Here is a 26,907-nt window from a genome sequence, read left to right as displayed (position 1 = left end):
TGAATATATTGGCACTATTTTACATTAGTTATTTGAGTAGATTTGTTGCACAATAATTTCCTTTATTTAGCATTTTACTTTCAGCAGTATTTTTAGTTTGCATGCCAGGTGTTTGACAGAATTATACAGTTCAGTATTAGTGGTTATTAGTGGCCTATTGGCAGGGCCATTACAGTGGTATCAGAGCTAAATCCTGCCATCTTGAGGGTTTAGCAATCACATGCAGCCACCTGGGGTTGGCTCTCACAGATTTTACACTCGTAGGCAAATTTTGTTTGACAAGGAACAAGATTTTGACAGGTAGCTAGACACCATGGGTGACAGACAAGAGCATAGCCCACCAAGAGACAATAGGAAAGAGGATTAGGAAACAAGGGAATTTTTCAGAGCAATGGTTATAGGACGAGAGCGGATGGCTCAGGCTTTACAGGCACTCACCACCATGGTTGAGCGCATGAACCCACAGGACAGATGTAATCAAGAATAGGATAGGGGGACACCAGAGTAGGATAACACGAGTGTAGCAGGTTCACAGGGTGCTCCTAGGCACAGGTCATGGACTGCAAACATGCCTACACGTCCTACATTCCTTAGAGAGGTGACCCAAGAGGCAGTAGAGGATTATATGCCAGAGGACTTTCAGGATGATCTTCGAGCTGTAGATGCAAAATGGTAGGCACTTCCTCCACATGTTCATGAGTTGTTGAATTTTGATCGCTACCTGAGTTAGAGAAGAGAGCACATGAGAAGTTGCAGGTAGAACTGGAGGTCTAGAGGAGGTTAGGATAGTGAGTTGCAGCGAGTTGCTAGCAAGCTCACCTTACCATCTTTCGACGACAGTGGACAGATGACAGCACAAGCCTGGATCTATAAGTTAGATACATTCCTAGCATTGAGGCCTATGTCAGAGACGGATGCTATCAAGTATGCCACTTTGCATTTAGAGGACGAATCACATGATTGGTGGTCACATGGTATGGTTACATTGCAGCATAATCAGGTGACATCCTATCAGGATTTTGTGGATAGGTTGGTAGAGCGCTTTGATAAGAAAGACCTAGAGGTCTTCTTTCGTGATCTTGCACAGTTCAAATAGACAGATAGTTTGGAGGTCTACATCAGTGAGTTTTAGAGATTATTAGTGATGGTGCAGGATGTGTCTGAGAGGAGGTTGGTTATAGTATTCACAGAGGGGTTGTTTGAACCTCTAAAGGGGTGGATCAAGGCATTTGATCCCTCTTCATTGCAGGAGGCTACGAGGAAGGCATGGAGCATGGAGCTCACAACACCCTCCAGCAGGTTCACCTCCAGGAGCACTTCTTCATTCAAGGACAATAAGAAGTTTGATAAAAACAAGGGCAAAAAAGGTGACACCAAGGGTAAATCTACTGCACCTTTAGATATGGAGACACTGAATGACTTGCACAAGAAGAAGCTATGTTTTTACTACAAAGGTCCCTATGATAGAGATCATGATTGTCTTATGAGGCTTAAGGGGAAGGCCAATAGGGTTATGTGAGCTTACTATGAGGATTCAAATTCTGATAATTCTGGACATTAGGTTGATTATAGTGATGCAAAGCCCGAGGCAGAAGTAGAAGCTCCAGAGACTAAGGAGGAGCCCGAGTTGCATTTCCAAGAGGCATGCTTGTCTAGCATTCAGCAGGAAGGATCTTTTAGACTGCGTGGTGTTCTAGCAGGGCAGAGAGTTATTACTTTGGTTAATACTAGTGCTACGCACAATTTCATTGATGCACGTTTTGTTGAACGTTGTGGTATTATGATTGAGGAGTTTGAGGGCTTCGGGTACAGGTTGCTGATGGTTATACTCTTAAGTGTAATAGGATGGTTAGAAATTTGCCTTTACGCCTGAACAACTATGAGTTCAAGGCGGACTACCATGTCAACATGGGTGATTTGGATATTGTTCTTGGGATGGAGTGGTTGCGCTCATTGGAAGAGGTCACCTTCAGATTGAAGGACATGGAGATTAAGTTTGAAGTGGATGAGAAGCAACACATTTTGAGAGCCATTAGGAATGGAGACATTAGGACTAGTTCCTTCAGACGGTTGGAGAGGTTAGTTAGACATGATGACATTGAGTGAGCAGCCGTATATACTCTCATGCTTACACAGGAGGGACAGCATAAGACAAAGTATCATCTAGACATATAGTGGTTGGGAGTGAAGTATGATAGAGTCTTTAGCGACATCCCACCTAGTAGACCACCAGACAAAGGTATTGAGCATATCATTGAGTTGGAGGAGGGTGCTAAACCTGTGATGATTACACCATACAGGCATCCTAAGAGGCTCAAGGATGAGATCGAGAAAACTATCAAGGAGCTTCTTGCGATGGGTCACATTAGGCCTAGCAAGTCTCCTTCTGCTTCTTCGGTTGTGATGGTGAAGAAAAAGGATGGTACATTAAAGATGTGCATTGATTACAGGGTGCTGAACAAAAGGACAATCAAGAATAGGCACCCCATTCCACGGATTGATGAGTTGATTGATGAACTTCACGAACTTCACGGTGCATGTTACTTCACGAAAATTGATTTGAGATCCGGCAACCATCAGATCAGAGTTAGAGAGCAGGATATTGAGAAGACTGCCTTCAGATGTCATTGTGGGCACTTTGAGTTTGTGGTCATGCCATTTGGGCTGACCAATGCGCGGGCTACTTTTCAATCCACCATGAGTAGGTTCTTTCGTCACCAATTGAGGAAGTATGTGTTAGTGCTCTTTGATGATATTCTGATTTACAGTCGGTCTTGGCAGGAGCACATGGAGCACTTGGAGATAGTTTTGGGGATCCTGCAGTCGGAGTCCTTGTACGCCAAGGAGTCAAAATGTGAGTCGGGCATGACAGAGCTATTGTATTTGGGTCACATCATTAGTGTAGAGGGAGTAAGGATGGATCCTGATAAGATCCGTGCTATTGTGGATTGGCCTCCTCCAGAGAACTTGACACAGTTGAGAGGGTTTCTTGGGTTGTGTGGTTTCTACCACAGATTTGTCAGTGGGTATTCACATCATGCAGCTCCTATGATGGATTTGCTGAAAAAGGGGGCCTTTGTTTGGACACCTAAGGCACAAGCTTGCTTTGAGAAATTCAAGGAGATCATGACTACATGCCCTGTATTATCATTGCTCGACTTCTCAAAGCCATTTGAGCTTCAGTGTGATGCTTCTGGAGAGGGTATTGGTGCTGTTTTGATGCAAGACAAGCACCACATTGCATTTGAGAGCAGGAAGCTCCGTGGGCCAGAGAGATAATTTAGTATATATGACAAGGAGATGTTGACTATTATGCATGCATTGGCTAAATTTAGGTAGTATCTGGTGGGTGGTAAGTTTTGCATTAAAACTGACCACAATAGTTTGAGACATTTCCTTGGACAGAGAGATCTCAATGATAGGTAGCAAAAGTGGGTTAGTAAACTACAGGCTTATGATTTTGACATCTCCTATGTGAAAGGGACTTAGAATGTGGTCGCAAATGCATTGTCACGTAGACCACATCTCAATGCTATGATGCAGATATCAGAGAATTGGAGACACTTGATCATTGCTGAGTATGGTAGAGATTCATGGGCATTCGAGATTGTTGATGGGACAGTTGTTGATACCAGGTATACACTTGTGGATGATTTGATTATCTACAAGAATAGGATATTCTTAGTCCCAGGATCGAAGGTGAAACGTATTGTTATGAGAGCACTTCATGATTCACCTACAGCTGGACACCTTGGATACTTCAAAACATACAGGCAAGTACAGGAGCGGTACACATGGAAGGGACTCAAAGTAGATGTGTTGCAGAATGTTAGGGAGTGCCCTGTTTGCCACCAGAACAAACAAGAGCACACCTTTCCAGTAGGGCTCCTACAACCACTTCCCATTCCTGACAGGAAGTGGGAGTGTATATCCATGGATTTCATTACGAGTTTGCCTAAGGCTCAAGGGTGAGATTGCATCTATGTGGTGGTAGACAGGTTGACAAAGTATGCCCACTTCTTTCGCATCACTACTACTTACATGGCAGTGCAGGTGGCTAAAGTCTTTTTCAGGGAGATTTTTAGACTACATGGGATACTGCAGAGCATAGTGAGTGACAAAGACAACAGGTTCTTGAGTCATTTTCGGCAGGAGGTGTTTTGTTTATGTGGCACTAAGCTCACACCTAGCACCAGTTACCACGCGCAGACTGATGGGCAGATAGAGATAGTGAATAAGTGGGTGGAGGGATATTTGAGGAACTACGTGGCTGGTCAGCAAAAGGCATGGGTTAGATGGATTTATTTATGTGAGTATTGCTATAATACTACCTATCACATGTCTATCCAAATGACTCCTTTCAGAGCACTATATGGTTATAATACACTGAGCTTTGTTGATTTGCTTATGAGTGATGTTAGAGTTCCTCATGCTGGGGATTTGCTTCAAGAGAGCAAGGACATTGTTGATGCTCTCAGAGACAATATTGCCAGAGCACAGAATTAGCATAAGTAGTATGCAGATCAAAAGAGTACAGAGAGGAGTTTTGAGGTTGGTGACATGGTTTACCTCATGCTGCAGCCTTACTGTTAGCCGACTGGATGGTTCCGGCGGTATTTTGTATTCTGTAGCCGACGGTTCGGCGATGTTTCTGTAGCCGACGGTCCGGCGGTGTTCCTATAGCCGACGGTCCGGCGATGTTCCTGTAGCCGACGGTCCGACGGTGTTTCTGTAGCCGACGGTCCGGCGGTGTTTCGGTATTCCGTAGCCGACGGTCCGGCGGTAAATAGTTTGTAACGGATAGAATAATTGTGGCCGACGGACTCCTTCAGGAAGGTTCGGCAGTAGTATTTATATTCCGTCTGGGATCATTGTAAATCATTCATCTACTATTGCGAATATTATTCTGCTATTCTGCTATTATTGTCTGTATGTGTTGACTTCTTTACCTGTACGGTAAACATTTGGCGCCGTTGCCTTATGAATCTGGAAGGTGGGAGGAATGAAGATTAATGCCAAATCAACTTAACAAGGATCGGAATAAGGTGAAGGGAAAAGATGGAATCCGTATTGCGCAAGAGAATTTAATTCTGGCACAGCAAGCCGAACGCCGACGAAGATTTCAGAAGATTGCCGACGGAAACCGAAGTGCGGAGGAATTGTTGGAAGAGACTCGGCAGCGGGTGGAATTGGTGGAAGAAACACGGGAGGAGTTCTTGAATTTGTGTTCGTCGAGGGAAGAAAATTCAGACGGGAGAGCATCAACTCGCACGGCTCGCAGTGCCGACGGAGCACGAGCGTGGAGTGACCTCTTCGTCCAGGATAGACTTCCGCGGGAAACAATTTCGGAGGATCCTCTGTCTTCACCAAGGGGTGCAGCTGTTGACACCTCCGGTGGGGGAGCGCAGACTGCCGGTGTGGGAGTTCAGACTGCCGGTGTGGGAGTGCCGACCGTCGGTGTGGGAGTGCAGACCTCCAGAGTTATGGCGGGATCAAAAGAAAAATTACCAAAATTTGAAGGCGATGGTACAGCCGACCCCCTCCGACATTGTAAGACATGTGAGACGATCTGGCGGGCAAATGGAATCACAGATGCCGACGAATGGGCTAGGCAATTTCCGGCAACCCTACGGGGTGTCGCGATTGATTGGTTTTCGGATATGGATCCGCAGAAGCTGGATACATGGGATAACATTAAAAAGGAGTTCTTGGCAGAATTTAAACTTTTGCGGGATGATAATGAAATTGTAGCGGAAATTTTCAATACCAAGCAAGGGAAGCACGAAACTGTCCGTGTCTACGCCAGGAGATTGAAAGACTTAATAAACAAAATGGAAAGCAAGCCAGCGGACGGATTGCAAAAAAGGTGGTTTGTGGACGGCCTACGCTCGAAGTTGCGGAGAAAAATGAAAATTGTGCCACCGTCATCATATGCCGATGCTTATAACAGAGCAGTGGACCTTGAAAGTGCGCAGAAGACAAAGAAGAAGAAAACCAGCTCCTCTGACTCTGATGACGACGAATCTGCTGGAGATGATAGCAGTGATGACGAAGGTAGTAACAAAAAGGTTCGTGCCTTACAGAAGGATATGGTTCGAATGATGAAGGAGTTTAAAAATATGCAAAAAGAGCCAAAAGGTAATGAATTATGGTGCACGGAATGTAAGACCGACGGGCATACTAAAGGATCGTGTCCGAAGAACCAATTTTGTGACATCTGTCAGATCATGGGCCATTCGACAAAGGAGTGCCCCTTTAACATGAAGACAAGAGGATCTCCGCAGGTGTTTCTCACACAGGAGGCTTCCCCGTCGGGTAGTAGCAGAAACACGAATACTGCCGGTGCTACATCCGGAGGATACAGGAATAATAACAGAGGGCAAAATAATAACAATAATAATGGGAGTCGAAGTCGAACCCAATATGATGCAAACGGACGGCCGATCGTTCAATGCCGAGCATGTAATTTGTGGGGTCATTTTGCACGGGATTGTACAGCGGCAAACACACCGAAATTATTATGCAGATGGTGCGGACCCGACGATCATGAAGATTCCAAGTGTCCAAAGGCTGGAGTAAACTTGATCACTGTTGGTACGGAGGTAGAGGAGGTTCTGGCAATCACACGGAGGCAAGCGGAAGAAAAGAGAAAAGTGGGGGAAGCGCAAGCGGAAACTGCAAAGGCATTGTTAGCGGGGACATCTCAGTTGAAGGACATCACCGGCACCTTGGCAAGGAACTTCGCGGAACAAAACATTGTACGACAGATCTTACAAACGGAGATACCGGTCAAGATAAGTGACCTCCTCACAATGCCCCAGTTACGGACGGCTATTCTAAATCATACACCGTTTTCGAAAGCACCGGAGGACACAGGAAGGAATAGTAGGGAAGTAATGACAACAGACCCAATGCTGTTGGCACTCACCTCCGGACGGCATCCGGCGGTCGTAGAGATGGGGATTTTGGGAAATGTTTTGACAGAGACAATTGTTGACGGAGGGTCTGGCGTGAATGTCTTACCGGAGGATACTTGGAAGAAGTTGGGAAAGCCGACGCTGTGGCCACCTGCATTTCAGTTGCTCACGGCAGACCAACATGGAATCAAACCGTTGGGAATTCTGAAAGCGCAACCGGTAACAATTGGTACGCAACCATTTTTATTGGATTTTGTGGTCATTCCATTAAAAAGAAAAGGCTATGATGCTATTCTGGGACGGAATTGGTTGGTGCAAGCAAAAGTAAAACATGATTGGAAATGCAATACCCTATCAATGGACCGCGGAGGCAAAAGATTCATAATTAACTTGCACACGCAAATGGTTGGCGAGGAGGCAGCATTGTCAGATTCTGACAGTGAAGGCGAGAGTGATGATGAAGGAAAGAGGCGAATGGAACCAGATGAAGGAGTATTGAGACTTGACGGAGGATCGAATGACGACGACCTGGACTCGGTGAATGGCCTTTACCACTGGCAGATAGAAGACTACGAACTCTTTTCGAGTTGTAATATGCTAGGGGTCGACGAAGATGAGAAAAAGGAGGAAAACGAATGTCCGAAGGAATGCAGGGAAGTGGAAGAGGGAAAAGCTGCCATGGCTGAAGCTGAGGGGAACAACATACAGTCTGAACACAGAAAAATGAAAAATCCCATTCTCCGGTACATGGTGAATAGACAGCGCGGAAAGAAAAGGTTACATTGCAGCATAAAATTAGTGGAAGGGCACTGACAGCAAGGAAATAATCCAGTTGCGCGACGACTGCAGGCACAGTGGGCGACGGGGGTGGCACAGAACAAACGTAAGGTGTACGATAGCCAGAATGAAACCAAAGTGAAAAAGTTTAAGGGCAGATGGGTTGGACCATATCAGATTCGGAAGGTCGACGATAATGGAGCAATCAGATTATCAGCTTTGGACGGGCAAAAGGTACCTCCGACAGTCAACAGATCCAAATTCAAAATATATGGTGCTAGGAAGACTCCATCGTTGTCACAAGATGGCCAGCTGACTCCGTCGTCGTTGCAGAATGGCGACGCTTGGAGGCAAAATGGAGGTACCTCTGTTATTTGATTTCTTTTAAAAAAAAAAAAAAAAAAATAAAAAGAAAAACAAAAAAAAATTGAAGAAAAAAAAAATGAAAAAAAAAAAAAAAACAAAAAAAATTTTGAAAAAAAAAAGGAAAAAAAGAAAAAAAGAAAAAAAGAAGGTAGCGGCCGGGAAGTCCCGCGGGTCCGCGAGCAAGAGACTCCCGTGGAGGGTAAAGCCCCATGGGATAACTTTACTCCGGCAGAGAAAGGAGGAGGACTGACAACATAAGTTCCTCCGCCAGAAAAAAAGAAGAGAGAGTCCCTGCGGGCATTATATTTTATAAAATCCTCGCCGTTAACCGCCAGTGAAAGAATAGTCCGCGGGTAAACAAAGCCCGCGGGTAGGAGAAGAACAGGCCGTAGGGAGAACATGAAGGCCGCGGGTGACGCAGGAATCCGCAGGGAGAACAGGAAGGCCGCGGGCGACGCTAGGAAGGCCGCAGGTGAGGACAGAAAGGCCGTGGAGTAGGACGCGGGCGCCAGTCAGAGGTTCAGTATTAAAAAAAAAAAAAAAAGAAAAACGTCGACAAAATCAAGTTGTTCAGAATGAGTGACAGATGATGCCAAAGGGAAGGGGACGCATCTGTGGTTGCCAGAAAGAGTGCAGAATCGGCAGATAATGATAGAAATGGTGTGATCCGTGCATTTCTGTGTGGGTTGCGAAGTGTTAATTTGGTCTTGGTGGCGAGGGGCGCTGCCCCTCGACCCCGCCCTGTGCGCTCCCAGGACCCCATGGGGGCGTTGCCCCTCGACCCTGCCGGGGGCGTTGCCCCCTGGACCCCCAGTCATGGCGGATATTAGTCGTGGGAGTCTGACCAGTTGAGAAGAGTTGAAGTTGCTGCAGGCATGGACTTTCTGTGTACCAGAGGCAGTGGGAGCAAGTGTTGGCTGTGAGGTTGTCTTGGTGGATGCGTAGAGAGCTCGGGAGGAGCTGATCATCCGGTTGGAGGCAGTGCAGCGACACTTGGCTTAGGGTACCGAGGAATTGAAAACAGAGAAAGCAGTACAAGTGGCTATCAAGGTCAGCTTGAGGAGACAGTATTGTGTTAGCAGAGGCTACAGATGTAACGGGATGAATGTGGAAGTGATATGATAGAAGCAGATTTCTCTTGTTGTAGTCACTCTATTAATGTATTTTGTTTGTTAATGTGTCTCAGATATTTTGTCAGTCGTCAGGAGACGACTTTTCTTTTTGGGGGGGATGGTGTTAGCCGACTGGATGGTTCCGGCGGTATTTTGTATTCTGTAGCCGACGGTTCGGCGATGTTTCTGTAGCTGACGGTCTGGCGGTGTTCTTGTAGCCGACGGTCCAGCGATGTTTCTGTAGCCGACGGTCCGGCGGTGTTCCTGTAGCCGACGGTCCGGCGATGTTTCTGTAGCCAACGGTCCGGCGGTGTTTCTGTAGCCGACGGTCTGGCGATGTTTCTGTAGCCGACGGTCCGGCGGTGTTTCTGTATTCTGTAGCCGACGGTCCGGCGGTGTTCCGGTATTCCGTAGCCGACGGTCCGGCGGTAAATAGTTTGTAACGGATAGAATAATTGTGGCCGACGGACTCCTTCGGGAAGGTTCGGCAGTAGTATTTATATCCCGTCTGGGATCATTGTAAATCATTCATCTACTATTGCGAATATTATTCTGCTATTCTACTATTATTGTCTGTATGTGTTGACTTCTTTACCTGTACGGTAAACACTTACCGACAGTCTACTCTCAGGCTAAGTTGCCGGTTCGTGGTTCGGTTCTGGGTTCGGGTTCGAGAACCAGTTCGCTGGTTCGACGAAATTTTGGAAAGGGGTTTGGGTTCGTTAGTACAAAAACATGTAAAAATTATAAATATATATATATATATATATATATATATATATATATATATATATATATACATTTTTATGAAGCATGAGTTAAAATTAGAATGTAGCATAGTACCATAAACACATTTAAAACTTTAAAACAGCATAAACAATAACATATCAATGTATCATGGTGAGCATACCATCATATAGTAACATAATTCAATCAACTTCAACATCAAAGATGAAAGATTCAAAATATTTAAAATATCAAGTTCAAGTGTCATTGTTTCACGTTCAATGTTTAACAGTAACTAATAGAATGAAAATCTATTAAAATTCTGAATTTCTAGTTCTAAGTTCTTCATTCTTCATCTTCATCTTCTTCATATTCATCTTCTTCTTCTTCATCTTCTTCTTCATCTCCTCCTTCTTCGCCTATGCTATTAGTTGCACCAAGGCCAATGGGATCAGCAGCAGAATTAACAATGGTATTGGCATCAAAGTTATCAAAATCATCAATTGTAAGCGCAGCAGTGGAAGCATCCAAGTCCGCAATCTTTGCATCTACATCCCACTTCTTTGTCTCCCCTTCTTTGTATTCTTGACTCTTGTGCGAAAGAAGGCGCAAGTTGTTATGCACAAATACCAGGTTCTCGGCTTTTTTTGATTGCAACCTATTGCGCTTCACCGAGTGGATGAAAGAATAGGTGCTCCAATTTCTTTCTGATGCAGAAGAACTAGCAACCTATAAAGACAACATAGGGTAGGCAATTAAAAAAGAATTAATTCAATCTTATTAAAAAATTCTTTTGAAGATAAAGTGAGCTAATTTAAAAAAAAATAAAACTTACTTGTGATATAACTTTGATTGCAAGGGGCTGCAATGTTCGGAATTTTTGGCCATGGAGGTACCACCAACCATGAGCATGCTTCTTGAACCGATGACAAAGAGCATCATTACTTAGACTTGTAGCATTGACAAATGCTATGAACTCATCCATGATTACATCTCTTATATCATCATCAGGAAATATTCTTCTAAATGCTGCCTGGTACCCGTCAGACACTTCCATATCTCTGTATGGTGGCAACCTTCCTGGTAGATCACAATATTGTGAGCTATAGTATTTGGGGGTCAAGGCATAGGCAAGCAAATGTAATGGAGTGGTCATTTTGTTCCATCTTTCATCAATAATTTTTTGCACTTGTTTGAAAAAGGTCTCTTGCGGATCTTGCTCCTGCTCATTTATAACTTGCCTGATCTTCTCAATCATTGAGTCTATGCCATCATAGATCTCTCCAAGGCAAGGCCTATCCATGTCAGTGTACCTAAGCATGCTCATAATGGGCTCGGTGATCTGAAGGAGATATTCCACACGTTCCCACCATGAGTCAGACAATAGCCTATCCTTTATTTTGTTTGCCCTTTCAGTGTTCTTTTGCTTCCATACACCCCAATTGTTGCTGATTACCATACCTTGAAGTGCATCTTTCACTTGCACAAGTCGTCTTAAGACGATTATATGTGATGCAAAACGGGTCTCAGCAACCTGTGACATAAATTAGAGCAAAAAACAACTATTAGATACATATTTTAGAAAACTAAGAAAAGTATACACATTGGCAATTGCACAAGTAAAATATGAAAAATCAGAAATTGTCAAATATTAAAAATTAAATTACTAATTTGAGTTCAAGTTCATTTACCTTCAATAGCTCCAATTTTGAGTAGTTCCTGAAAAGAGATTGAGTCATGTGGTGGTTTGTGACAAACATTTGTATGTCCTCAGCCTCTTCATACACTGTTTTGATCCACTCAATTTGGTTCCCAATCTTTTGTAGCATAAGATTGAGTGAATGGACTGCACAAGGTGTCCAAAAGATATGTGGATATCGTGATTCAACCAACAAACCTGCTGCTCTACAATTCTTTGCGTTGTCCGTTATGACTTGGACAACGTTTCTTGCACCCACGTGTTCAATGGCCTCAATTAAGATATCAGCAATAAATGGCCCATCTTTTACTTTGCCCTCACAATCCACCGCTTCCAGAAACATTGCCCCTTTAGGGGACACCGCAAGGACATTGATCAAGGGACGGTTCCTAGAATCCTTCCAGCCATCTGAAACAATTGTCACCCCTGTCTCAACCCATGAGTCCCTTATGGGCTTCAATTGATTTTCAACCCGTTGGACCTCATCATCCAACAAGGTGGTGCGCACTTTCTCATAACCGAGGCCACAATACCCTTTTGGAGCTTCATTGGCACCTCTCAACATGTCCTTCCAAAACGGAGAGCGGACAACATTAAAAGACAACCCATTTGCATAGAGGCATCTTCCCACCTTAATGTCAGCAATATCCCGGGCCTTGTTTTGAAAAGAAGTTTCTATTGGCCCCTTTCTTTTGTGTACAATTGGGACAGATTCAGTGTCAGTGTCCATTGTAGTATTGAAGAAGGGATGGTCTTGTACAATAACATCTGAGGGGGGTTGCATTCCCTTAGCTTTTTTACTTTTATTGCTACTACTACCGAGTTCTATTGCCCTGTGTCCTTCTCTCTCTTCTGCTGCCACATGCTCTTCAATATATTTTAATACGGTGTGATTTGGTATAGGGACACCATTTTTGCTAGGGCATTTCTTGACTCCTCTTCCAGTATAACCACATAGATGGCCTACCACACGATAATAAGAACTATTTCTTTCTACATCACATCCTCGACATTTCCAACGGAATGCACCACCTCCTGGAATGGGCTTTATAATGTCTACATACTTCCATAGAGGAGAATCAGAGTTGGTTTCCATTCTTTGTTCGGTGTTGCCTATTGATAAAGAGGTAGATGACATTACTTTCGAACCTTTCCCTATGGAAATAAATTACTAATTAGATATATGTTCATAATCTATATGCAAGAAAATGACGAATTTTGAAATAATGGAAAAGATTCAAGAACTTAGAACATATGAAGATTGAAAGAGAAATGAAAAAAAAATGGAAAAACTAGAACAAAACAATAGTAAATGGAATAAGATCTTACCTCTTGGTCCTTTTCCAGCCATTGCAAGTTTGCAAATGTGTATAAATGATGCACAAACACTTCAATAACACCAACAAGTCAATCTTCAAACTCCACCTTGCACAACCGGATGCTTGCTCAAAAAGTTATGTGCTCTCCTTCAAGGCAAAACAACCTATTTAGAAACAACAAATGACTATGAGAGAGAAAAAAACCAATTCATAACACCTTTTTAGGGTACGTGGACCCCAAAAATTATTAAAAAATGCAAATAAATCACTTTATTTCCGCGACCGTGGGCGGGTTCTTGGCTGGGTTCGAACCTGGTTCGATTTTCCCAACCTGGTCCGCCTGGGTTCAAACCATGGTTCGAACCAGGATTCGAAAATCGAACCCTGGTCGAACCTTGGTCGAACCGGACCAGAATCTCGAACCGGTTCGAACCAGTTTGAGGTCCGGAGTGGGGGGAGGGGTACTCGTGTAACTTAGCTCTCGGGAAGAGGGGGTCAGAGAAGCTTAAGCCTAGATACTATGGTCCTTTCAGGATTATCAGGTGGATAGGTGAGATGGCTTATGAGCTTGAGCTTCCAACAGACAGTAGGGTGCACAATGTTTTCCATGTGTCACAACTCAAGAAGGTGTTGGGTCAGCATGTTGTACCTTCAGCAGTTCTTCCTCCATTGGATGATGAAGGGAAATTAGTTCTTGTTCCTGAGTGCATCATTGACAGTAGAGAGACAGCTCCGTAGGAGGACTATCCGAGAGTACTTGGTGAAGTGGAGAGATTTACTCGAGGAGGATGCAACATGGGAGGGAGAAGATATTTTGCAACATCTAGCTTTGAGATTGCTTGAGGGCAAGCAATTTCAGGAGGGGCAGACTATCATGTCTCCTTTCTAGTGACATGTTATGTTTAAGGGAATTCGCCTATCATGGACTCTTGTAGGTAAATGATTTTGGTGAGAGAGTCATTCTGATGATTATTTGGGGATTGGATGGTCTTATTTGCTCTTGGAGAGATGGGGTTTATCATATTTTTTTATTTTATGTGTTATGCGGGGCCAAAATATTATAATTTGAGTTGAGTTGCACATTTTATTTTATAAAGTTACTTTTTATATAAAAGTGCATTACAAAGGGATTTCATAAGAATATTTTATGGATACTTCTAGAAGTTCTTAGTGGCTTCTTAAGAAAGTGCATAAATAGAGTGCTTGGCCTCTCATTTGGACATTCTATGACTTGAGTTTACACTACTTTTCTCTTTGAGCATTTGTGGTGCCATCTTGGTCTGCAGATTGTCATTTGATCATTAGGAACGGAGTCTCGTAAGGATTTGCATAATTGAGGAGGTGAAATATCCTTTGAATGGTTGCACTTTGGAAGTCGTATTTAGTTACTTCAAGTTGGGGTTATTTGGACATTTCCAGCAGGGTTCGATTTTCAGCCTGGACATACATTTTTGCTCATATCTCATTGTTGGCTGGGAGTTTGATTTTTATTTTCTGGGAGAATTTTCCTTGGAGCTTGGCGATTATTTCTACACCATCTTCGGCACCTTTCAGCCCAGCATTTATTTTTGCCAGGTGTCGTACTAGTCCGTACATGTATGGTTGTACCTACAGGCCGTACGGTCAGCAAGTTTGAGGGCAGGTTGGAGTTGCATTTTCATCATTTCGTCTTCAACATTCAGTCTCCAGCATTTGCTCAATCCAGGTTCTTTCATTTCAGTTTGTAATTGCAAGAAATTCTTAGTTGCATTCAGCCAGTAAGGGTTGGTTTGTAATGTACCATGTTGTAATGGTTTGAGTTGAAAAATCGCATATCATATGTAAAAGCATTTGGTTATCTTTGAATGAATATATTGGCACTATTTTACATCAGTTATTTGAGTAGATTTGTTGCACAACAATTTCCTTTATTCAGCATTTTACTTTCAGCAGTATATTTAGTTTGCATGCCAAGTGTTTGACAAAATTACGCAGTTCAGTATTAGTGGTTATTAGTGGCCTATTGGCAAGGGCCATTACATTGACAATATGAGAAACCGTTGAATTGATCTTCTAGATTGTCCAAATTGGCAAAATTGGAAACAAATATTTCTGGTTGATGTAAGATTGCTCTGAACCTAAGATGCTCCTGCATCAAAAGTTGTATATAAGAAGCAATATGTGCACCACAGAATATTAAAACTTAAAACCAGAAGGAAAATATAGAAGATCACATTTTCTATTTGAAAATTGTTCTTTCGTTTTATTCTTGAGCTGCCTCTTCCATGCTCCCAGGCTGCCAGTGCATACGACAAGATCTGCCCTAAGTAATTTCTTTTATCTCATACATGACTGCCTTTCCTTTATTTTCGGGTGGTCTGTCTTTGCTTCCCATCTGACCCAAATGAAAATGTTTTCTCCCAAAAATCCTCCATTCCAACTAATCCATTAAAAAGATTCTGTTTTCTTTTTATTAACTGCAGATACTATTTTCCATTAATCATAGAAGCTGCCTTCAACAAAAAATCAAGGTGAGACGAGTCACAGTTGAAGGAATTAATGGGCACATAGGATACCAAACATGAAGGTGAATTTTCTAGTAGAATCATGGCAAAGGCTCTACCAGGAAGAGGATAAACTGTAGATCGAGTTTTATTAACAATTTTTGTTTCTGATGCCAACTGCAGTCAACTGAGGGTGCTTCTGCATATTTGAATATACCAATTAGCATGATATTTTCTTAGTTGTTTCTGATGCCAACTGCAGTCAACCAAGGGTGCTTCTGCATATTTGAATATAATTAGCATGATATTTTCTTACTGCTCTATTTGCATGATATTTTCTTACTCAAATATTCATGGGGATGCTATTTTCTGGGAAATTTTCACCACAACTTACCATATATTCAAGGATATAGGCTAATTTAAATTTCAAAAAGATATCCTTTCAGTTACTAAATAATCAATTCATTTAGAACTTTAGATAAAAACTTATTTATAGCAAATAGAGGTTATAAGAATTCAATTTTTCTAGTACATAAGTTACTAATTAATCATCTAAGTAGTAACTGTAAAGATGAGTATACACTTCATCAGCAATATAATATATTGATGAGCTTAAGGGGCTTTCTAATGAATGGTTCATAAGGCACAACACTAGATGAATGTTTTGCAAATAGGGTTGCAAGCAAAGTGAGTTTAGCCATGGAGAAAACTCCATAGTTAAGTGCGCTTGAGCTGGAGTAGTACTGGGATGGATGACCTCCCAGGAAGTCCCGGTGCTTCACCTCTGTGAGCATCACCTAGATCCAATGAATGCTAAGTGTTCTATTCCTTGTCATGAGAGATGGGTTTGAGTGTGAATGACTACTCATGATACATGGGTCAATGAGTTTGACTCAAAAACTACATAGTTAAATCCTGATAGCAATATCACAATATAACACATGATGAATTAGGATCATGTATTTTAGTGGAGAGCAACTATAGCATTTGTCTTTGGGACATGGCAATGCTCAAATTATGTTGCTTATTCAAAAAACATTACTACATATTTTGGCTATAGGTTTTGTATATCCATAGAGTTGTTTTTGTCAAACCATGCTGCATGGCAACAAGTAAATTTCTCTGGAATAGAAAAAGCAGAAAAAGTTCACACCCATGTTACTGAATTGGCAAATACACAGGCCAATTCTGGGCAAGACATGTTCTGGAATTGGATCTTGGGTTGAATCACTTATGTGTTTGACCAGGGTACCTGTTTTCCCACATGAAACTTTTTAAAGTTTTACCTGTTGAATCTGGTTGACTCCAGTAACCACATTGTAGTCCCAACTAAATCCTGACCGTTTACAACTTGCAAACATGATTTTCCAATGGTTATTGTATTCGACTCCCTAAACATTGTCGCATCAGGAGCTAACTACCATTGCTCTTTTTTTTCTTCTCAGTGGTCACCTTTTGAATGCATACGACGAGTCAATTCTTTTTGTTCTTATCTTTGTGAATGGATACAGCTGCAGAAGTCACTACATTGGGGGCTTATCATTTGAAACAAACAAACAGTCCATAAATCAAATCAAACTTCTCATAGCTTCAGACTTCAACTTGTGAGCACCTCGATCACCGATCTTTATGTGTGTTTACTATTTTAATGATGTGATTTATTATTTTATGTGCTGTATTTTTATGTCATTCTATTTGTTTGTATGTTTGGTATTTTATGTAATGACTGTTATCTTGTACATTTATAACTGCCACCTGGTTTTGAACTCCTCAATATTGGGTTCCTTTCACTTCTGAAAAGGGGCAATAAGATAGATGAGAAAAGAACTCTACTAATAGACCAACATAAATAATATCTTAACTTACAAATAATACCAAGATCTATTCTTTTTCTGAGCAAGTTCTTTGCAATTTTTTCATTTACAATTCATCGTGTTTCTCTATCTTGGTTGATAAAGGTGATTGATTATTAAACTTTTCAGGTTCATGCAGATTAGCATTAGGATTAGATTTCATATGACCTGGAAATATGATTTTATCATGACCATTTAATGAGATTTTACATGCTCTCATTCTGACTGGACTTCAAATTTTTTTCCCTCTGTTGTATTTAAATTTCTTTTATTGTATTTTACAGGTTAAGAAAGTGGAGACAAAGAGTGAGGTCTGTTCAATGCATTCAAATAATGATATAACTCAAGATGGTTCTGTGGATATTCATGGAAACCCGTCAATCAAGAAAAAATCAGGAAACTGGAAGGCTTGTCCATTCATTTTGGGTACACACCAATTAATCTTGTTATGAATAATAAGACTTATCTCTAACATTGCTTTTTGAACTTCAACTAACAATGAAGTAAATTGTAATTTTTAGATGTGATTTTCAAATTTGTCAGTCAAAGAGAGATGGTTATTTATATATCCGCAATGGAGATTTTATAAAGGTAGGGGCCCGATGTCTGCAGCACAAAACTCAGGGTTCCTAACTGTTTTTTAACTGATATAGGAAATGAATGCTGCGTGAGCTTAGCATACTGTGGAATCAACATAAATATGGTGAACTATTTGATAAAGTGTTTCCATCAGGGTAACTCTACAGCAGCCAATGCTGTAACCAACTGGTCTGGAACATGTAGCATTACGCCTCTCATTGGGGCTTTTATGGCTGATTCATATTGGGGACGATATTGGACAATCGCTGTTTTCTCTGTTATCTATTTTATTGTGAGTCTTTTCTGTTTCTTCATTATTATTTTGTTTATTGAAATTTGGCTCTGTTGCACAATACTTAATATTTGCTTCCTGTTTGACATGTTGTTCGATCATGTTTTAACATTTGGATTCTAATCACCATCATAAGAATCGGAACACATATTAGTTGAAGAAGTTCCATTCCTTTGCAGGGAATGACCTTGCTGACCATATCTGCATTTATGCCCAGTCTAAAGCCTCTTTGTAAGGTTTCTGATGATGATAATGATGCATCCACGGCACAAACTGGTCTGTTCTTCTTATCGCTTTACCTTGTTGCATTAGGAACTGGAGGTATCACCCCATGTGTATCATCTTTTGGAGCAGACCAATTTGATGAGACGGATGATGTTGAAAAGAAGAAGAAGAGTTCATTTTTCAACTGGTATTATTTTTCAATAAATATTGGTGCTCTCCTCTCTAGCAGTGTCCTTGTTTGGATCCAAGATAATGTTGGTTGGGGGTGGGGTTTTGGAATTCCTACTGTGGCTTTGGCAGTAGCAATATTTTTCTTCTTTTCAGGCACCTCATTGTACCGGCATCAGAAACCAGGAGGAAGTGCTTTGACCCGGATAGCCCAGGTCATTGTTGCATCCTTTCGGAAACGGCATATTCAACTTCCAGATGATAATTCTTTGCTTTATGAAGTTCAAGATATGGAGTCTTCCATTGAAGGAAGTCGGAAACTTGAGCACACAGATGTATTCCTGTAAGTCTACTAAACATTTCTTAAAAGACCCCTGTATGTTTATTTGGAGAAAAATAATCTAGATTGAGCAGTGTAGGAAACACCAAACCTAACCAATATGCATATATGACTAATTGTATTTGGTAACATTAATGTTAGTTTACCCAGTTTCTCAAGCTCGTCTGCTCAATGAAAGATATAGTTATGTAATCAAATATTTGTCAGTAATTAAGTTCAGTCCTAGTGTTCAGTTCCACTACTTGAACTGGAAACAGGGTTTGCCTAGTAGATGTTGATTAGCCTATGTGTTGATTATAATATGATCTGATAAGAATGAATGGTGTGAAGAAAGCAATTCAAGAACCTTAGCAAGAATCTGAATGAATGAAATATATGTCACTATGGTTTTTGGCCCAGATAGCCAAAGAAAATGAGTTTTAAACGCATTGGCGAAGGAGCTTAGTTGTAATTTCCCTACTCCAAATCGCCCTGAATTTTTCCCTAAAGCAACAATAAGATTATGGTTAAATTTTACCATGTATAGGAACTTCTATTTGAATCCCTGCAATATGGTTAGTACTCATTTATAATCACATTGCATAATTAGATTACATAAACAGCCGCAGGTGTGGTAAGATGAAGGAGATATGAAGAGGTGTCACAAAAATCTCCTACCCTAGGCCCAAGAGTGGATATATTGTCTCCCTTGGTCTCATGTGACCCTTGCCATGTATATGAGGTGGGCTACCCTACCTTGTGTGGGGTCCTATCACCTTTCCCTCTATCTATTCCATCCTCAACTTCTCTTCCATGATTGAGATATCCACTCCCCATGAAGGAGATTATGAAGACTCCTCCTCACTACAGCGTGTCCGAAAAGCCCTTTCCAAGCCCAAAGGCAGTCCTTCGTGTCCTCCTTCGGCTCCATGGGAATCCTTAGTCACTATATGGAGTGAGGTACTTAAAAAGGAACCTTATTGCAGTATCCCTTGATTAGGATTTCTCATCGTCTCCACTATGGCAGATTGTAACGGTTAGAGATATTAAAATATCCAACCTAAATCATATCTTCTGTATGTTAAAGTACTAAAACAAATTATTGGTAATACATAAGAGATAAGATATTACACTATCTATGAATGTTATGTAATGTCCCCATTTTAGCAGTTGACCAAGTGTGTGTGCGTTAGTCTTGTTCTACATGGTCCCGAGGGCTAACGAAGGGTTTAATGGGATCCTGGAGTGTTTTGGCCTAGTCATTTCCAGTTTGGGCCAAAACGAAGTTGATTTACTCAGTTTCAGGCGTACTTACTATTTTTAGTAAGTCGGCAGGACACAGTGCAGGTCAATTTTGGTGATTGGATTCGATACTCTTCGATGAGAGCTTTCCGATGAGCTATCACTTGCATTATTCGGAGTCCGATTGCTAATACATTTTAATGCCTGAAGTTTTATTAAAGTAACGTCTAATTTAATTGTAAAATATTAAAGTGTTACTTTAATATTTATTTTATGGTGATGTGTACCCAAGGGAGACATAAGGGGTATTTTAATATATGTTTTATATATTACACATCTTTTATCCCACATTGCCCATATGAGTTGAGTGGACCCTTGGAAATAGAATAAAAGGAAGCATTTGTGGCTTCATTAGGCAGGTTGAAAGTGAGAAGAAATTGGTGTGTGAGTTGCAGCTCCGTTCTTGGCATTTGAGGACGTCTATCCTCTCTTGTAACATTCTAGACGTCATTCCCTTGGGGTTTGGCCTTTGGAATTCTTTCTTATTGGCTTCATTATCAGGCAGTTTAGTTGCATTTCCGGCTACAGGCAGATTTGGTATTTTGCTCATATCTTCTTCACTACTTGTCCGACGCTTATGCCGCTTTGAGGGAATGGTATTACGAAGGTAGTGGACTGATTGAAGGACAAAGTATTGTAGCAGCAAGTTCGAAAGCATGGGCTGGAGTATTATGTCAATACTGCTGAAGTAATTAGTGAGTTGATAAATCTGCCATGCATTTGGTTTTATGAATTCTGAAAATAACATTTTATTAGCAGCAGTTCATTTCCACTTTGCATATTATTGTAGTTTCTTTCTTGTTTATGTTGTATGATACCAATTCCATGCACAAAACACAACAAACAAATAAACGTTTGATTTCCGGAGTTATAAGGGGTTTAAAACATTAAACGGAGATATAAGAGGTTGCATGCAAACTGTTTGACAATATTCCTTTCAGCAAATTGGTTTAGTTTTTTGGGACATCCAGGGGTGCCCATTATAGTGGTATCAGAGCTATAAGTCCTGCCATCCTGTGGAGGTCTTATAGGGAATTTGGAACAGCCGGATAGAGGGAAAAAGTGTTTGACGAAATGTGAAAACACTAAAATCAGAAATAAATAAAAAAAACAGGCTAAGCATTTATGTTTGAGCATGCGATAGGGGTCTTATAATTTCCGCGATACTAGAGCAAGACAAAATAGGATTTCAGACTTGCAAAGCAAACAGTCTAGTACATCCGTGCAGGTGGACATTGAATCCAACCATACAGACATAGAGGAGATATTCTGTGATCAGGACAATAATATGGTGATCGAGATGACAGGAATACAGGATTAGGCGGAGGCAGGAATGCTGGTCCAGATCAGGGGGAGGTACTGTTCAGACAGTTACTGGATACATTAGAGCAGGGGCAGCATATGCAGCAGGAGCAGAATAGGCGAATGGACATGATGTTGCAGCTCATGGCTAGACAGATGGGTGTCAATATTAATCCAGGTGATGTCAACAACAGAAACAATAACAACGGGGGAAACAATAACCATGGAGGCCAAGGCAACAACAATGGTCCTGAGAATAACATTAATGGTAATAATGGACATGGCAACAATGGGAATGAGGCTGATAACTTTAGACACGTTGCACGCCCAGCACGGACTGCGAGCTCGAGACCTCTTCTACCCACTTTCCCACCCAGAGATCCGGTTCAACCAGTAAACGAACCACAGATTACCGAGTTACAAGATCAGTTCAGGAGGGACTGGGAGGCTAGTGGACTGGAGTTTCAGGCGAATATTTCTCTTAGAGATTATATGGACTTGAGGATGAGACACATGCCTAAAGCAGGAGGGAGGAATCAAAACTTTGAGCTGAGGAAGAAAGTTGGAAAACTTTCTTTACCTTATTATGATGCTTCAGGGAAGATGACTGCACGAGCTTGGGTGCAGAAGGTAGATACATACTTGCAGCTAAATCCTATGCCTAAGGAGGAGGCTATCAAGTATGCGGCTATGCACTTGGATGGCGTTGCACATGAATGGTGGCATCATGGCATGGTGACTTTGGGGCATAATTAGATTACATCCTATGAGGAATTCACCAAAACATTGATTGAGAGATTTGACACTAAGGATCCCGAGTTACATTTCAAGGAGCTAGCACAGTTAAAACAGTCAGGTTCTGTGGATGCTTACATTGCCGAGTTTCAGCGCTTGTCTGTACTTGTTACTGATATCTCTCCTAGGAGATTGGTGGTGTTATTTTGTGATGGTCTTGCTGATCCATTACGAGGTTGGGTGAAGGGACATGATCCACTCACCTTAGCTGAAGCAACTAAAAAGGCACGAGATTTAGCCCCTTCGGTATACAAAGGAAAAAACCATTCAACAGATTCTTCCTACTGCAAGGACAAAGACAAAAAACCGTTTCAGAAAGAGTATAGCAAACCCAAAGAAGGATCAAAAGGACTAGACAATGAAACCTTGAATGAACTTCGAAAGAAGAAGCTGTGCTTCCATTGTAGAGAGCCTTGGGACTTATCTCATAAATGTTCTCTCAAGGCTAAGGCAAATCAAATGGAGTATTTTTCAGCAGAAGAGTCAGAGTCAGAAGGGGAGGATCAGCACTCCGATTCAGATGAGGGTAACACTATAGAGGAGAGCAACATTCCTAAGGATGATAGATCGTTGGCACGCTTGACAGGGGCCCAAAAGGCAATCACATTTAAAGTCAGGGGTACTATCCAGGGGCAGAAAGTGATATCTCTTATTGACACTGGGGCTACACATAACTTCATAGATGCACAGTTGGTAGCCAGGAGAGGGTTACAGACAGAGGAGCATGATGGGTTTAGAGTCATGGTGGCTAACGGTGATAAGTTATTATGCACTCGGAAGATATCTAATCTTCGCATTAGGTTTGGAGATGGCTACGAGTTGGAGGATGAGTTCTATGTTGTGGACATGGGAGATTATGATGTCATCCTCTGTTGTCGGTAAAAGATATAATGTAGCCGACGGATAGAGTAGTATCCGAACGGGCGCGTGACGCTTGAGTCACCCCTTCGGAAAGGTATATGTACACGTCCGAGATGGACTTTGGAAGGAGCGTTGTAGTTGGAAATCATTGTAGTCATTGTAATCTGCAAATGCATACATGAATAAAGTACCTGTCGGAATTGAATTATGTTATACTTGTGTTGAACTTCTTACCCTATGCGGTAAACATTTGGCGCCGTTGCCAGACAAACCTGGAACGAGGGAATGATATGAAGATTGATGCCGAATTTGCTCAACAAAGATCGGAATAAGGTGAAAGATAAGAATGAACTAAGTACACCAAAAGAAATTTTAAATCTAACACAGCAAGCAGAACGCAGACAGAGACTTCAGCAGATTGCCGAGGGGCACCGAAGGGGTGAAGAGGCACAAACGAAGGGAGTGCACTCACCTAGTAGGCTAAGGAGTACCGAGGAATTGCTGGAAGAAACTCGACAACGCTTGAATTTGGTGGAGGAAACAAGGGAAGAATTTCTTAACCTGTATACGCCGAGGGGAGAGTGTCCGAACGGAAGAGAAGCAACTCGCACGGCTCGGAGTGCCGAGGAAGCACGAGCGTGGAGGGATCTCTTTGTTCCTGATACTCCGGACGAACAGATACAGGCGGAGAATAGAACATCACTTGAAGACTTGTCACCAGACAACGCAGTTGTTGAGAACAAGACTGTTGTCCAGAACAGCGCGGGAGCACAGAACAACAGCGTGGGAGCACAGAATAGCGCGAGAGTACAGAGCAACGCGGACACACAAGTACCGCAGAATCTAAGACAAGTAACGATGGCTGGCCCTAAAGAAAAGTTACCCAAGTTTCACGGTGACGGTTCAGCAGACCCTATTAGACATTGCAAAACATGTGAAACCATATGGACGGCAAATGGTGTGACGGATGAAGATGATTGAGTAAGACAATTTCCAGCGACCCTACGGGGTGTGGCGATAGACTGGTTTTCTGACACTAGTCCTCAAAAACTTAATACATGGGATAATGTTAAAAAAGAATTTATAGCAGAATTCAGATTGCTTCGAGATGATAACGAAATAGTGGCAGAAATCTACAGCACCAAACAAGGAAAGAATGAGACAGTCTGAACCTATGCCAGGCGACTGAAGGAATTGATCGGGAAGATGGAGAGTCAACCAGCAGATGGGTTGAAAAAACGATGGTTCGTGGAGGGGCTACGGCCGGCTCTTAAAAAGAAAATGAAGATTGTACCATCGGCATCGTACACCAATGCGTATACTCGCGCTATGGATTTGGAAAGTGAACAGAAGACGAGTAAAAGAAAAAGCATAAGTCCTCTGATTCAGATGATTCATCCTCGGAGAGTAGTAGTAGTGATGAGGAATCAAACAAAAAGGTGAAAGCGCTACAGAAAGACATGCTACGGATGATGAAAGAATTAAAAAATTTGAAAAAGAATCTAGATATAGTAAAAGGAGAACTGTGGTGTACAGATTGCAAGGAGGATGAACATACGAAGGGTTCATGCTCGAAGAAGCAGTTTTGTGACATCTGCCAGGTGGCGGGGCATTCCGTGAAAGAGTGCCCGTTTAACTTGAAAGCAAAAGGACACCAATAGGTGTTACTCACGCAGGAAGCGTCGAACAATAGCAATAACGCGGGCAATGATGCAACTTCAGGTGGATATAGAAATAACAATAGACACGGAAGGGGCGGAAGCAATAACAACAACAATGGAGGTCGAAGTAGAATACAATATAATGCAGTGGAAGCACTTGGATACTCTTGGCACCAAAACAATAGGGCAGAAGCGACCAAGACTGGATGATGGCGACACAGATAGTGGCCGGGAGGAAACATCTTCAGAGGCGGATGGGTCTAAGGGGGAAGAAGAAGATGACGAAGAGGTAGGAGTAATCACGGCTACACCCTTGATATTTCCACGACCTGTGCTCTCGACTATGACACACTTGGTTCCGGTGGGTATACATGGTATCCCAGGGTTTGGACAAATCAGACAGCCGATAGTGATGACACCAGTCTCAGTTACGACGCAGCCCACCATAGAGACACGAGCTGAAGCAGAGTCACATCCAGCACCAACGGAGATGGTAGCCCCGATGGCACCAATGGAGCTGGCTTATGAGACTTTACCAGATATAGGAGAAACTTTTGTACCTGACAGAGAGATGGAGATAGACATAGAGACAGGGGTGTTGGAGGTACCCGTGGGTGAGAAATTGGGGGCATCAAGTGTCCTACTAGATGTATCAGGATCTGATACGGTGGTTGCAGAAGACACGACACTGTTGACATCACCTAAGCAGAACAGCGAGAGAGAGGACCGAACACAGAGGGTCAGTGCTTTTCTGAGTACAAAATTCCACCGAACTCCAGCACCTCGAGTGACATACTTGCCGACACCCACGCGGGAAGCAGTTTCAAAGAACCCACTACAAGAGGTTGTGCAGGCATAGGATGAGGAAGTAACGCATAGCGATGTTGAGCGTATGGCGGATGAAATAGAGAAGGCTATGGGTACACAGCCGAAGCACCCACTAGTGCAGGAAGCAACGAGGACAGAGGCAATTTTTCTTGATAATGTCGCAGCTCTAGCATCTCGGGCTCGCCAGGTTATAGATTCAGCAAAGATGCAGGCGTTGGAGTCAGTAGGGAAGGAGCTGGAAGGGGTCATATCCTTCATGAGGAGGGAGTGTCCAGCTGCCTTTACCGTGTGTTTTCAGGAGAGGGGATGGCCCGATGTAGAAACCACAGAGATGCGACAAGATTGGTCCATGACAAAGGAACCTGTGAAGGAGAGTCGGATTGAGATATTGATTCAGGAGATCGCAAGGTTACACAGGGAGATATATTACACCCTTCGGAGGAGTCAGGCGGACCAGCTAGCAGCTGAGAGAGCTCGGGAGGAGTCAGCTGCCAGGTTTGCTTCGGAGAAGGCAGCCTGGGAATCAGAGCGGGCGACCTGGCGATCCGAGAAGACAGCCCTGTTAGTAGCAAAAGAACAGTTAGCGGTGGCAAATGAACAATTGACGACGGAAAAAGAAAAGATGGCAGCAGAAAAGGAGAGAGAATTGGGAGAAGTCGGAGAGATGATGCAGTCAGCCCTCGAGCTCCAGTTGGAAGCAGAAGCTGAGCTGAAGATCCGGAAGGAACAGGTCTACAAGCTAAGAGCAGAGGTGAATGAGTTGCGGACACGGACGGCCACTACGCCAGGGACACATCCCTCTGTCTAGTACTTATGCATTGATGTATGGCGTTAGAAAATTTTGATTTTTGTTGTATTGTCGTCTGGAGACGACCTTTCTTTTTGGGGGGGATGATGTTGTCGGTAAAAGATATAATGTAGCCGACGGGTAGAGTAGTATCCGAACGGGCGCGTGATGCTTGAGTCACCCCTTCGGAAAGGTATATGTACACGTCTGAGATGGTCTTTGGAAGGAGCGTTGTAGTTGGAAATCATTGTAGTCATTGTAATCTGCAAATGCATACATGAATAAAGTACCTGTCGGAATTGAATCGTGTTATACTTGTGTTGAACTTCTTACCCTATGCGGTAAACATCCTCGGCATGACATGGATGGCTTCACTAGTTGAGTTCACACTCAATCTAGCGAAATTGGAGATGAGATTCCAGCATGAGGGCAGAACTGTGGTACTTAGAGGACTTTCAGATGGAGGTTGCAGAGTAGTGTCCTTGAGGAGAATGCAGAGACTTTTTCGTCATGATGACATAGAGTGGGCGACAGAG

At 42.5% G+C, this 26,907-nt stretch overlaps 3 protein-coding genes across 4 annotated transcripts in view; 2 read left to right on the top strand and 1 right to left on the bottom strand.

Annotated features, from left to right (window-relative positions):
* Positions 1–26,907, top strand: part of LOC149544300 (protein NRT1/ PTR FAMILY 8.1-like) — a 130,491-nt gene that overhangs the window by 45,043 nt on the left and 58,541 nt on the right. The window contains exons 2-5 of one of the 2 annotated variants that reach the window (XM_089798775.1): positions 16,911–17,003; positions 17,537–17,678; positions 17,906–18,123; positions 18,303–18,859. In XM_089798775.1, the coding sequence (XP_089654901.1) occupies positions 17,573–17,678; positions 17,906–18,123; positions 18,303–18,859 (881 nt within the window). In that variant the 5' untranslated portion in view covers positions 16,911–17,003; positions 17,537–17,572. The remainder of the gene's footprint in view (positions 1–16,910; positions 17,004–17,536; positions 17,679–17,905; positions 18,124–18,302; positions 18,860–26,907) is intronic. The other variant, XM_089798774.1, reaches the window with a different exon arrangement.
* LOC149544302 (uncharacterized) lies at positions 848–4,506 on the top strand. Its single transcript, XM_089795949.1, has 9 exons — positions 848–1,000; positions 1,154–1,510; positions 1,562–1,806; positions 1,854–2,078; positions 2,301–2,406; positions 2,782–3,213; positions 3,544–3,635; positions 3,774–3,843; positions 4,105–4,506. Exons 1-9 carry the CDS (start codon positions 848–850, stop codon positions 4,504–4,506), a joined length of 2,082 nt encoding a protein of 693 aa, XP_089652075.1.
* Positions 10,056–12,140, bottom strand: LOC149544301 (uncharacterized). Its single transcript, XM_089796381.1, has 2 exons — positions 10,734–12,140; positions 10,056–10,627 (listed from the first exon to the last, which is right to left on the bottom strand). Exons 1-2 carry the CDS (start codon positions 11,439–11,441, stop codon positions 10,244–10,246), a joined length of 1,092 nt encoding a protein of 363 aa, XP_089652507.1. The 5' UTR covers positions 11,442–12,140; the 3' UTR covers positions 10,056–10,243.

The sequence above is a fragment of the Cupressus sempervirens genome, chromosome 8, assembly GCF_028749045.1.
Source record: "Cupressus sempervirens isolate cs-2001-9-10 chromosome 8, ASM2874904v1, whole genome shotgun sequence".
In the NCBI taxonomy this organism is placed as follows: domain Eukaryota; kingdom Viridiplantae; phylum Streptophyta; class Pinopsida; order Cupressales; family Cupressaceae; genus Cupressus; species Cupressus sempervirens.
The sequence above is the reverse complement of the archived record's forward strand: the minus strand, read 5'-3'. Positions and strand labels throughout refer to the sequence as shown.

Coding starts and splice junctions, on each gene's coding strand:
- LOC149544302 (XM_089795949.1), top strand. CDS start 848: ATGACAGCACAAGCCTGGATCTATAAGTTAGATACATTCCTAGCATTG. Junction 1,807..1,853: donor GAGGAGTTTGAGGGCTTCGG/GTACAGGTTGCT, acceptor TAGGATGGTTAG/AAATTTGCCTTTACGCCTGA. Junction 3,844..4,104: donor AGAATGTTAGGGAGTGCCCT/GTTTGCCACCAG, acceptor GGGATACTGCAG/AGCATAGTGAGTGACAAAGA.
- LOC149544301 (XM_089796381.1), bottom strand. CDS start 11,441: ATGTCACAGGTTGCTGAGACCCGTTTTGCATCACATATAATCGTCTTA. Junction 10,628..10,733: donor CAATCAAAGTTATATCACAA/GTAAGTTTTATT, acceptor TTGTCTTTATAG/GTTGCTAGTTCTTCTGCATC.